Raw genomic sequence first — 12,513 nt, 5'->3', positions numbered from 1 at the left:
TCTTGCTTGTGACATATGTAACAAGCATTTGAAATGCAATAGGTCTCGCATTTGCGAAAATATGAACTATTGGTATTGTAAATGACAATGCCTTTTAATTATATGCTTTGCAAACCTGCAAGAGGTGCGTAAACACACACTTTGTACATATAGTCGTTGCTTAGGAGAAGCAATGCTGGCAGTAACTGCACCTCTTTTACTGCCAGCCTTGCTTCTCATAAGCAAAGACTATAAGTTTAAAATGCATGTTTACACACAGCTTCCAGGTTTTTAATACAAAGAAATAAAAGTCATTGTCATTTACAATGCCAATAACTCAAACTCCTGCAAATGCGAGACCTATTGCATTGCAAATGCTTGTTCCTGGCGGGTTCTGTGCTGCAACGATAAAATGACGGTCAATGCCAGTCCACTTTGAAGAACTTCTCTATTGGAGTCCGTCGGATGATGTGAGAGGACTGTTACTAGGACCTGGGTGCCGCAATGCCCTTTAGAGTCTTTTGGGACCTATGGGTAAAGTGAGTGTGCCACACGTGTGCAAACAATTTTTTCCCCATTAACCACAAGGAATTTTAGATCTGATGTTAAAGAATCGTAGGGATACTTCACCATTTTATCTCGAATCGTTAGTCCAGATTTACGTTATCTCCTAGTCCTCATAGTCACCAGTGGGATATTCCTGCAAATTGGAACATTCAACTATGTAGAGTCTGTACAAAAAGAATGATCCTTAGTCCATCTGTATATATTCCCTTTGCCATTTGCAAATAGTCCTATGCATCACCCCAGCTCACTTTTTTTCTGCACCAGCACAAGTTTGAGCACATGTTTTGAGCAGTCTGCCTACATTCACCCAATTAACTAGTGAATTTAGGGGCCGATTAGGATTGCGGTTTTTCCGCATCCTCCGGGCCGGATGCGGAAAAACCGCTGCGGAGCCTTCAAAGACCCCCCGCCAGATTAGGATGGCTGGGGGGTCAGGAAGACCGTTCGCCGCTATTCCGCTGCGGTCGCCTTACGACCGCGGCGGAAAAGCTCTAATATAGCTGGCGGTGTCTAACATGTATATAATCAACAGGAGAGACAGGGCTCAAAGGCCACTCTTATACCCCTTTAAGGAATTTACATACAAATCAACAAAAGAGTGACCAAGGAAAGAGAAAATTATGCAGTTATTAGCATTACGAAAATAAATTCAATAAGCTATGACCATTCAGACAGAGACGTGTGGCATGCACAGAGTAAAGAAAAAGAACCCTCAGGCACCAACAAGACAGTTGGTTGCCATTTGTCTTCATTGGGTTTTTTTCTTTAAGAAAAAGTGAGTCAGTGATTTAAAAGAAGTGTGGGCTGCTCCCCAGACAAAATTACTTTATTAAGGGGGTAGCTCTAACTTCATTAAAATGGGTGAAAAGGTCGGACGGAATAGTGATTGCGTTAATTTGAACCACCCAGTCCTAAGAAAGAAAACAATAAAAGGTCGACATGTTTCTGCTATGTGGAGCCCAACTTGGCTCAGCATTCGTCAGGACCATTACAATTACGTCACATGAGTGAAGCACACTAAGGCTTCACTGTCATCTGAAGTATAGAGAAAATATTATAAAAGGAATACGACCTTGTGTGTATCCAAAAGCACTTGGAACTTTCTAGTGCTTCTCCTCCTATATGTGAGGAATTTAGTCTGAAAAAAATCAAAACATATAACAAAACACTAGAAATTGTGAATAAACCTCACTCGTATGTCGAGTTTCAAACAATATGTAAAAATTACGTATCTCTAGTGCATACAACCACACGTGACTTGAAAATAGTAAAGTGAAAGATTTACGAAGAGGCCACAACTCTATTAATGCGGCACCCATTGTCTAGCATGCAGAATGAACATACAACTTTTGTTGATACAAATGCAGCTAAAGTGCCATCTTTGACCCCTGAATTTCATTTGTCCATTCTTTTTTAAACAGATGAAAAGAAAACAGGTTTTAAATCAAAACCTGCTTTTATGCGCTTCCAATTCAAAATTTAGAAGAGAAGCGCAATTGAGAAGGTGTCTCGATTCGTGTTATTGACCAAGTGTCCATTAATAAAAACTCGGCAACCTTGGTTGTCGGGAAACTTAAAATACACCTTAATTAGCACAAGGAAGGCCAGAGAAAAAGAAGCGAACGTACTGGCACCAATACTCACACATTCGTCTAGTGAGCAATGTACCATGAGCTCGCGGCAGGGGAAGCAGCACCCGCCGCAATGTTAAATATTGAGGATGTGACCGCCAGGGTGGCGGTCATATCCTAATTGCACTGGAGGGAACGCCGCAGCCCCTGCGGACGGTCCCTCCACCTCGGGGGTGGCGGATCGGCCCCATAGTTGGAATAACAGTAAAACAAGCATTGATTTTCTGTCTTGTGTAGGTCTTCATCAGATGCGCTACAGAGTCATTTATGTAAATTTTTCTGACAGTCACATGCATTGAAAGATAATTGACACATAAATAATTGGGTATCTGAATACATATTTTATTTTTCCTTGGACGTGTACTCTGAAGATCCATTCTTTTATGTTACATGCCAGGGTGGTGGGAGGCGGCAGTGGAGGGTAAGGGAAGAGGATCCTCGTAGAATGCCCCTAGGTGATATAAGATCAAGATCAATATCTGATACATGGCTGTGAAACAAGTGACAGATGTGAGGGGGAAGACACTGCAGGGAGAGTGTGGCTTAAACTGAGGCATCATCGGTACCTGAGGAATGATTACGTTTTCGAGGACACATCAGAGAGCTCAGTTCCGTTGGCTCTTCTGCTCGCTGGTGCGGCTGCTTTTCTCTAATCCCCACCAACTTTGATCTGGGGCAGCTTCAGGAACGAATGCTGTCTTTGACAGCTGCGTATTCTCTCTTATAAAGGAGTTCGAATTGGATGGAAATTAGATTGAATTCTGAAGAAATATACACATCACCAACAATGTTATATATGGCGTACAATGAACGTCAAAATTAAATGATAGCCTTGAGCAATGTATCCATGCCTATAAAGATGCACCAGTAAAGCTCATACGTGAACCCCGAGTCAGCTAAAATGCATGGTCCACTAATTAATTGCATACAGCAACTCACCCACCGAGCAGCATAATATATGAGAGGAGTCTGTCAGACTGTTGCTGTTGTGTCTCAGTGCCTCTGAACAATGCCTTTTTGTGGCAAATTATGAGCGACTGCAGCCCCTTTGAGTGGCATATGGACGTGCAGACTTGTGGCAAATTATCCTTCTGGTGGGAAAACCTGAGAGAGTGCAGCCCCCTTGAGCCGTATATGGATGGTGGTATATGGACGCGCAGTCTTGCAGCAACTTACTTTTAGCCTCCATTTGTGATGTCCTTTTTGCCTGTGTAAGGTATTATATTAGCTGTATCTAGTTGCTTATTACGAATTCAAATTTAATTTTTAAAATATTGTCAGTCTCTTTATCTTGTTGGCCACTCTCAAACTGCCTCTCTGCCTTCTATTTTTGGCTTTCTGCCATTGCTGCCTCTTCAGCTGCATTTCATGTCCTGCCCGCTCTCTGTTCCACTGCAGGACTTCCCGTTTGTGTGGAGAGCGAGCGAGCGAGCACAAACCCTCCCCCATTCATTGCCAGTTTGGGGAGGAGTTACAGGAGTCAGCGGGCTAGCTGCTCCCTGGCTCCTATTTAAATCACAAGGCTCCGCTGACACGCAGCGGACGTGCCCAACTGGCACGCCGCCAGTGCACCAAAGGCACGCCTGTCCTCACCCAGACATCGCCAGGACCCCTGCATCTTTTGGGACAGACATTGCTCCTTGGTGAAGATGTATCTATTCGGCTAAGAAACTCCTAGGTATTTGACTTTTTAACAGGGCTCACTGCTCAAATGACTCTTTTTTTAATATGGAGGATCCGTTTTCCTGTAGATACTGTCAATTCCAAAGCTCCGAGTTGAGGCAGAAGGCAGTTAACAGCCTATCCCTGACCAGGTGGTTAGGAATTGCATTCTGGATACTTTTCCTTCACCCTCCCACATTCTGTCCATCAAGCTGGCTCGGGTGTGGAAATGCTTTTTGGGTAATGTTAGCTCTTTGCCTAATCATGCTGCAGAAATCTTGGACTTGCTTACCTCGGAAACACCTGACCTCAGGTTTCTCACCGAGACATGGCTCAAACCTACCTCCACTCCCTCCATTACTGTGGCACTCCCCGAGAGCTATCACATCCAAAGGATTGATAGGGAGAGCAGGGTGGGCGGAGGTATTGCCATTATCCACAAATATTCTATCAAGGTATCTATGCTTGAACATCGCTCTGAAGATGAGATAGAGATTTGTATTTTTAGAATTGATCTCTCGCCCCATGACTGCTGAAAAGGTGCCCTTGTGTATTGCCCCCCCCCCCTCTGGACCCCTCCATGATTTTACGCTCCAATTGATGGACTTGATCGCTCCCCATACCATTTCTACCAAACACTCTCTTTTATATGGGGATTTTAATATACATAGTGAAATTGCCTCTAAAGCGGAAGATTCTCTGCTCCTTGCCGATTTGGCTACTATTGGTCTGGAAATGATTTATGAGGGCCCAACCTATTCGGCAGGATGTATGCTGGATCTTATCCTGACCAACTCACTGCACATTCATATTGAGCCTCCCACCCGTTGGTATGGTCCGACCATTCACTGTTGATTTTCATATTTTTTGAGCCAAGGTGGAGTCCCCACCCTCCAATGTAGTTTTAGGAGACAATGGCGTAAAATGACACCGGATGCCGTTATGAACAGATTTTCAGGACATATGAATTGGGAATCGAGGAATACCATTGATTCCTTAAATGACTACCACAATGCTGTAAAATCGGCTATAGATAGTTTGGCCCCTCTGAAACATCAACATAATGATAAACGACGGCCACATGCAGCCAGGTATTCTCAATAACTGCATAAGGAGAAAACCCTTTGCAAAAAACTAGAGATGTTGGCGCCACTCACACGACCAGAATGATAAAGAAACCTATTTAGACTTCCCTAACTCTCTATCATAAGAATTAAAAAAATGCCCGCAGAGCCCATATCACCTCACGACTTAACCAGGCAGGGAATTCTCCTAAAGAATTATATCAAATTCTTAAATCTTTTACTATTCGGAGGGCCTGCACCAATGATATCCCCCCATCTCAAGAATTTTGTGATGAGATCGCCAATCATTTTGAACACAAAATCAATTTGATTCACGATAAATTCACTCCTTCCTGCTACATACACAACTGGCTCCCTCTATTTGCATGATACTCAGTCTCTCTATGAGGGAGGGCCAACTTCCACTAGAAAGGAAAGCTGCACAGATAATCCCCATTCGAAGAAAGGTGAAAGTCCCAGTAACGGATTTATCTAACTACCGCACTATCTCCCTCCTACTCCTACTGAGTAAACTCTTGGAAAAACACATCAATAAATTGCTCTCAGAATACAAGGAGTCTATTGGATGTCTTGATTCCTCACAGTCTGGCTTCAGACCATTGTACAGTACTGAGTCAGCATTGATTGCTGTTACAGACAACCTAAGACATTCCCTTGATAATGACCAGGTGGTCTAGTTGGTGCTGTTGGATTTGTCGGCAGCCTTCGACACAGTATCCCACATTAAAAAACTCCAGAGATGTACGGAGATTAGGATCTGTGGACAAGCCTTTTCAAACTTTTTATCCCATTGTTCACAGATCATTAATCTTGGACCGTTCCGCTCGCGAACTATGGAGATTACCAAGGGAGTGCCACAGGAATCTTGTCTCAGTCCCACTTTGTTTATTATTTATGTGTCACCCCTTGCAAAAATAATTTGAGAATTCGGCTTTACTCCAATTCCATATGCTGATGATACTCAGCTTCTGCTATCACTCGATAAGAATACTATGAACACTCAGGCTTGTTTCTCAGAAGGCATGACAGCAATTGCTTCTTGGATGAAGGAGAATTTTCTCCAGATGAAAGATGGGAAAACAGAGATAATGCTCTTTGGTGATGTCCATTTGCTCTGGTCTCCAGAGTGGTGGCCCCCTGAGTCGGGTAATGCCCCCGCTCCTAAGACAGTGGTTTGGAACCTGGGCATCTGGTTAGACCAGATACTCACTATGAAAGATCAGGTGGTGGCCACCTCTGGTTCTTGTTTCCATATGCTGAGCCTTTTGTTCAGAGTTTCCGCTTTTCTCCCTCTCTCTGTGTGAAAAATGCTTGTTTAGGCACTAGTGATTAGTTGCCTGGACTATTGTAATGCCTTCCTTATTGCAGCCAGCGAATCTTCTTTAAATAGATTCCAAGTGGTGCAGAATACTGCTGCCTGACTTGTTAAGAACTTACCAGCCAGAACTGCCTCTCTCCCCCTCTTGCGACAACTTCATTGCTGCCAATATGCAAGAGAGTAAAGTTCAAGATAATGCTGCATTGTGCATAAAGTTTTGAATGGCAGAGGACCCTTTTACTTAACTGAAAAACTCATCCCCTACCAGCCAAATAGATCCCTAAGATCAGGAGAGAAATCCCTGCTTGTGATTCCCCATTTTAGAAAAGGTTGTACAGGTGGTAAATCCTTCTTCTATTTAACCCCCTGCTACTGGAATCAACTCCGGATCCACCTTTGAAAATGATCAGACTCTCTTCCTTTCATAAAACCTCTTAAAACCGAGCTTTTCTGAATCTATTCCCTCTGGTCTGTTCCGGCTGCTATGTTTCCCACAGCATGGAGATACTCCTTTGGGGGTAATTCATGCGCTTTATAAAACTCATAAATAAATAAAGTGAGACTATTTAAAAGATATAGTGGGAAAATGAGTTGTTTTGAATCCACTATTGTGTGAGGGCCAAATGAAAATTCCTTCAGTTGCATTTATCCATGCTACAAAGTCCCAAGAAGACCAAATAAGACAAGTTCTAAAATTTCCTGCCACTTCCCTAAGGGTTCCTGAATGATAAGTGGAAACAAGACTTTCTCATCACAACCGAAGACCTCAACATGGCGACCAAGGTTTCTTAGTGGTTCACCTAAGAAGAACTTTTGATTTTCTTGGCTAATTTAAAAAATATATGAACAACATAATACTTTCTTCTTGGATGATCTTGAGTATCCCAACAAAAGCACCAGTAAAAACATTAAAAAACTTAAGAAGGATATGAAGCACCACATTCAACAATCAGTCCTGTAAAATAACTAGTATAATTAATGCCTGATTCAGACTAGCCCTCAATGTGAATCCAAACACTTGAAATGCAGAGGCAACAACTCTTTGAGCAGTGTGAGAACTTAGAAAATAGCTTGTGAATAGGTAACATTAGAATTCACAGTTTGAAGGAGGGCTGTGATTGTGAGAGCAGTGACCCAGATAGATGCGTAATCCAAGTTTGTTTGCGGATTGTCTCATTCTCTCCTTTCTGCTCTCACAAAGGAACAAGCTGAATTTCAAATGGCGTCTGCTGTCAAAATATAGTAAGTCAGAGATTCTCAACCTACCTCGTTTTCCTCAAGCTGTAGCTAAACGGAAGAATCATAACCCTTTAGATGGGCACAAACAATTAATAAATACTTAGGTATACATTTGACAAATGTACTTACTAATATTGCCAAGCCATTTGGCTAAGGCTAAGGGGTGGAAGAAAGATAAAGTGAAATGAAAGCTTGGGCATAGGTAATATTCTCAAAATGTACAACTTGCTACAATTACTATACCTATTTCAAGTGATTCCAGTAGTCACTCCCAAAGGAAACAACTCAGTCTAAAGCAAAATGGTATAATTCATTTGGGAAATGGGGGAATCCCCTGAATAGATTAAACAATTCTTATTACCAAAATACTGAAGAAGGACTAGCCTGTGCAGTGCATATTTATCAGGTAGCACAATATCGTGTAATAGGAACTTTGACTTCCATGGAATCTGATAAACTGCGGGTCCACATAAACTTCACTGTAGCTGGGCATGCTTTATGTGATCTTTTATGGATGGCAAGGCCTAAACAATGTCACCAGAGCAAGTCTAGAAACACTGCAGGAGTTGGTAACTGTAAATCAAGTTACAACCTACTCCTCACCACTAACACCAATTTACTTTAACATGGAATTCACACTGGGAATGCAACAAAAAATGTATCCAAGACTTGATAAGTGGGAAGTGTAGGGTTATTGGGAACATGTTGGAAGATGCAAAATTAAGTCTATAACACTGTACAAGGAGTAGGAGTAACTCTAGCTAAACAAATTCAACACGCTAGGTAATTTTCAAATATGCCACTGGTCCTGTATCTAAAGATTAGAGAGAAAGCCACAAGAGATCTGATATCAATAGACACATATATTAAGACCTGTACAGTGCCCACAGTCCTATTTCTCGACATATATAAATTGAGCAGTAGGTGTGGGAGGAACTTTGAAAGGACATTTTGAGAGGGTAGAAATGTGTCCAATATACAGAAAAACCTCTTCAAGGTGATTTTTCCATGGTATCCTAATCCGAAAAGGATAACGAAAATTTTCTCAAACCCTGCAGGCAATTAGTGGAGATGTGGGAATATTGAGGATAGTTGTATACATATCTAAATACAAGTCCCACACTAAGTTTTTTAAAAGGTAATCGTGAGTATGTTAAAAGATATCTATGGGTACCAAATTGAAAGCGATTTAGACGTTATGATCCTGAGTTAAATGCCACAGTGAATCCAAATATTTTAAAATAGGTTGGTGTTCTGTTGGCCCAGCTATGAGAAGATATTAATACTTATTGCATAAAGCTGACAAAAAATATAATTTAAGAAAGATTGCTGCAGAGTGGTTGGTCCACAAACATGCATTAATTTATGTGTAGAAGGAAGTAAACTCTAACAGAGTGTCATAAATGCATCAGTCTAAAAAGAATGAGTATGGTGAGAGATGGAAAAAAGGTTTTATTAGTTTAATAGGGATTTCATTTATTCTTATTCTCATGAATAAGTTTAATTGGAGCTAAGAATTTGGCATAGATTATGTTATGTGTCAATATATATTTTCTATTCTGTAATCGATAAAAAAAATGTAAATAAAAGAAAGAGGTTTCCTAAAACTGTTCATTAAATGTTGTCAACTCTGAATGTTAACGTTTTATAGCAGAGGTCCATTGACATGACATAATGTGTGTGTGCGTGTGTGTGTGTGTATGTGTGTGTTTTATGATCATCTTCTCTTTTATATCTTGATTAATCATTTAGCTCTTTAAATGTGAGGCTTGCAAAATCTACTGATTTCCCTGCCATTGAAGCACTTGTCAAAGCTCTGGATCTCCATGAAAGCATGCTGAATTCAGTTACGATCTACAACAGGGCTCGCAGAGATCCAGTAAGTACAAAAACCGTTTACAACAATTGTACTGATTGTTTTTATCAAACATGCTAGCCTCTTCACCCGAAAGAGGCTACATCAATAGACAGACCAGGTCGGTTTCGGTTGAACTCCTTGAAATTCTTTCCAAAACAACCAGACACCATAGCAATTATTAATTGTATTTCCTTTATAGTACAGATTACACCGTTTATTTCTAGAGCCTGTATGGTTATTCTGTTGCTTTCTCACAATGTCTTGGGAATTTAACATTTCAGCTCTTTTCTTCTTTTTAACATGATTTAACTAATAGCATCTATTTAATGCTGAATGTAAACACTGGTCTTTCCACAATTTTCAAAGACAAGCACACTATCAGTGCTGTGCTAAAATAGCTCAAAATATACTTATAGAGCACACCAACATCATTTAATTTCTTGGCATTATGTGGCAAAGTGATGCCACAAATGATTACATTAAGGAAACAAAAATGCTTTAGGACGTTTTTAGAATTTGAGGTAATCGGATGGTGGCTGTTGGAACCTAATGTTGTCAGGTCAATTATGGTAGCCTGGCCTAGGGTAAGACAATCTCTAATTAAGGCACATGTGTAAAGGTTGCAGACCACCCAGCAAGGTTAATAGTGTTCCTCAGTTGGCCTTTCTCAGTTCTGAAACCTTCTCTTACTCTGCCTCTTTTGAGTTCTGTGAAGGGAATCCTTTGGGATACCAGAACCGAACTTTTACACCGAGTTCCGGCGCCTCTAGTCACTTTGCTGGATGAAAAAGGGGGGGAAAGTCTAGGCCCAACGCAATTTCCCCACTCTCCTTACTTGAGCCGGTAAAAGTGCCTCTCTCTCCGGTCTCCGCTCCGATTTCAGGGGCCCCCGCTGATCTCTACCGGCGCGTACCTCGGGGCTGGTTTCCAGATCGCACCTGCCAGCCCCGTGAGGAGTTCGCGCTAGATTCACGCTCAGTGCAGGGCCCGCTCCCCGCCTCGGTCCGCCTCAGACACCTCTCTCCCCGGCAGCTCTCCTGCGCACGCGCGGGAGAGTAGCGTCTCGAAACGGCGGCTGCTCCCCTCGACAACACGGGAAGTGGCTCACCTCTGGGCCTGCTCGGTCCTAGGCCCTTCCTGTCAGGACAGTGATCACCGCCGAGAGTCTGTACAGAAGCGCGCTGCCAGAATTCAGTCAGCACAACGCTCCGCTTCACACTACCTTCGCGGCAGCGCCTGTTCTCCCACCTCAGATTCCACAGGTGAGAGGAGATTTCTCTGGCTGTGCTTTCTCCTACAAGCAATGGGGTCCCGGTTTTACACAGTCAATCCACGGTCCCACTGACACAAAGGAGGTGTGGTAAATAAATAAATAATACCCTATTTTTGACTAAGCATATAGTATAACAGATAGCTCAATAAATAAGAGTCAAGATTCGAGGTAGTAGGAGTTTCTGCAGGTTTATTACAGCATAAGGACAGGATCAGGACAACCTGCATAGGATGACCCAGCAGCTGCTGGGGCTTGGTCTGGGATGAGCGCGCTAACATTTAATAACAATACATTGACTTATATACATAGCGCAAACACATAGCATTACATTGCAGTAGGCGTAACAGTGGGTGGAGCAGAAGGCGGGACGCGTAGCAGTCGCGAGAGATAACAGTAGAAGTAGGTATAACTGGGAGTATACATAGACATGTGATGCAAACGTAACAGAATATGTCATGAATGGGGCGGAAACATTGGAGGGGGCTACCTAAGGAGCCGGGACCTCTAATCTAATGGTGCGCGAAAATTGGCAATGGCGTGTTACTAGGAGAAGCTGGGGGCTATGAACTCTGTGCTAGGAGCAGAGACTAGAGTCTGGAGGGTCGGAGCGACATGTACCTAAACCCTATCTGGTATCTGATGTTTAGGGAACATGTTGATATAAACTAGGAGTCATGAAGGGAAAGGCTAACTTGATTCTAAAGCTGGACCATGCATTATTCTACATGTAGTGCGTGATGAAGAATACTAAATGACCATTAAATACAGTATTTCTCTAACATGGAGACGAGAAGGCTAGACAATGACGGAAACTATTGATGCAGTTCAGTAGCTTAGGAATGCAGAGAAGAAGGACTGAACTGATAGCTGGAATCATAACATACTCTTGGCAGACTCAGAGGCAGAGCCAAGCTGTACCGGGCACTGCGAGGCAGGAAGTAAGTGAAGGGTCGAGGATACAGGTGGGGGCTGTACCGCTCCTTAACGAGGCTTCCGGAGACAGGAGTTGAATCTGTGGTCCGGGCCCTTTTGAGGCCTGGAAACGGGGACTTTATAATGGAATAACGTGCACACTGGGAAACGTGGCAACATTACTTTACATAGGCCTGATATTCGTAGTATTCACGAAGACTGGAAACTAGCATACTAAAGGTGGACACAACTGTAATTGCGTCTTTAATCGGACATGGGGAATAACATATGCATATTGGTCATGCACACATAACATATGATGGATGAGGCGTAGGGACACAGAACATGGCAAAATTTACTTTTCCACATTCCCTCCTTGTCACTACGTTTCCATCAGGAAACATCAATATTCATGATACCGTCTATCATTTCATACAGTACCATTTGCTCGTCTCGAATTATCCTGGAACGGGACTTAGAACGGGGCTTGGGACTAGGAATACAAGAGGTAGCACAAATGCTGCAAATCGCAGGGCCACATTGTATACAGAGGCAGCAGCTAAATATGATCGCTACTGCTATACTTAGAAAGGACAGGACTTTCCATCCCCAGGCGGAAATTATATTCCAGAACCAACCAGACCATGTCCAGGTGCCTGGATCTTGGTGTAACAGATGGGCAATTTTATGGAGTCTGGTTATAGCTGAATAAACAGACGGCGCGTTATTTGGAATGAAAATGCAGCAACTAGATCCGATGACTCTACAGGCCCCGCCCCTATCGGCCAGTATGACGTCAAGGACGAGACGATTTTGCAAAACGACAAATCTCATAGCAGATTGTTCTTCGGTTAGGTTACCTAGAGCAGAGGCAGTCTCATTTACTACAGCTTCAAGGGTTCTTGTTAACCTACGGATCAGTTTACTATTCTGGACAGGTCCTACAAAGAAGAAGAAACCTTTATTGAAATCTGTATACTGTTCTAGAG

At 42.6% G+C, this 12,513-nt stretch overlaps 1 protein-coding gene across 5 annotated transcripts in view; it reads left to right on the top strand.

The window, feature by feature from the left end:
• Positions 1-12,513, top strand: part of CFAP61 (cilia and flagella associated protein 61) — a 2,132,686-nt gene that overhangs the window by 600,383 nt on the left and 1,519,790 nt on the right. For all 5 annotated transcript variants that reach the window (XM_078649333.1, XM_078649336.1, XM_078649335.1 and 2 more), the window contains exon 14: positions 9,234-9,360. In XM_078649333.1, the coding sequence (XP_078505459.1) occupies positions 9,234-9,360 (127 nt within the window). The remainder of the gene's footprint in view (positions 1-9,233; positions 9,361-12,513) is intronic.

Source organism: Lissotriton helveticus, chromosome 6, assembly GCF_964261635.1.
Source record: "Lissotriton helveticus chromosome 6, aLisHel1.1, whole genome shotgun sequence".
Lineage (NCBI taxonomy): Eukaryota > Metazoa > Chordata > Amphibia > Caudata > Salamandridae > Lissotriton > Lissotriton helveticus.
This window is presented reverse-complemented; position numbering and strand designations above follow the sequence as displayed.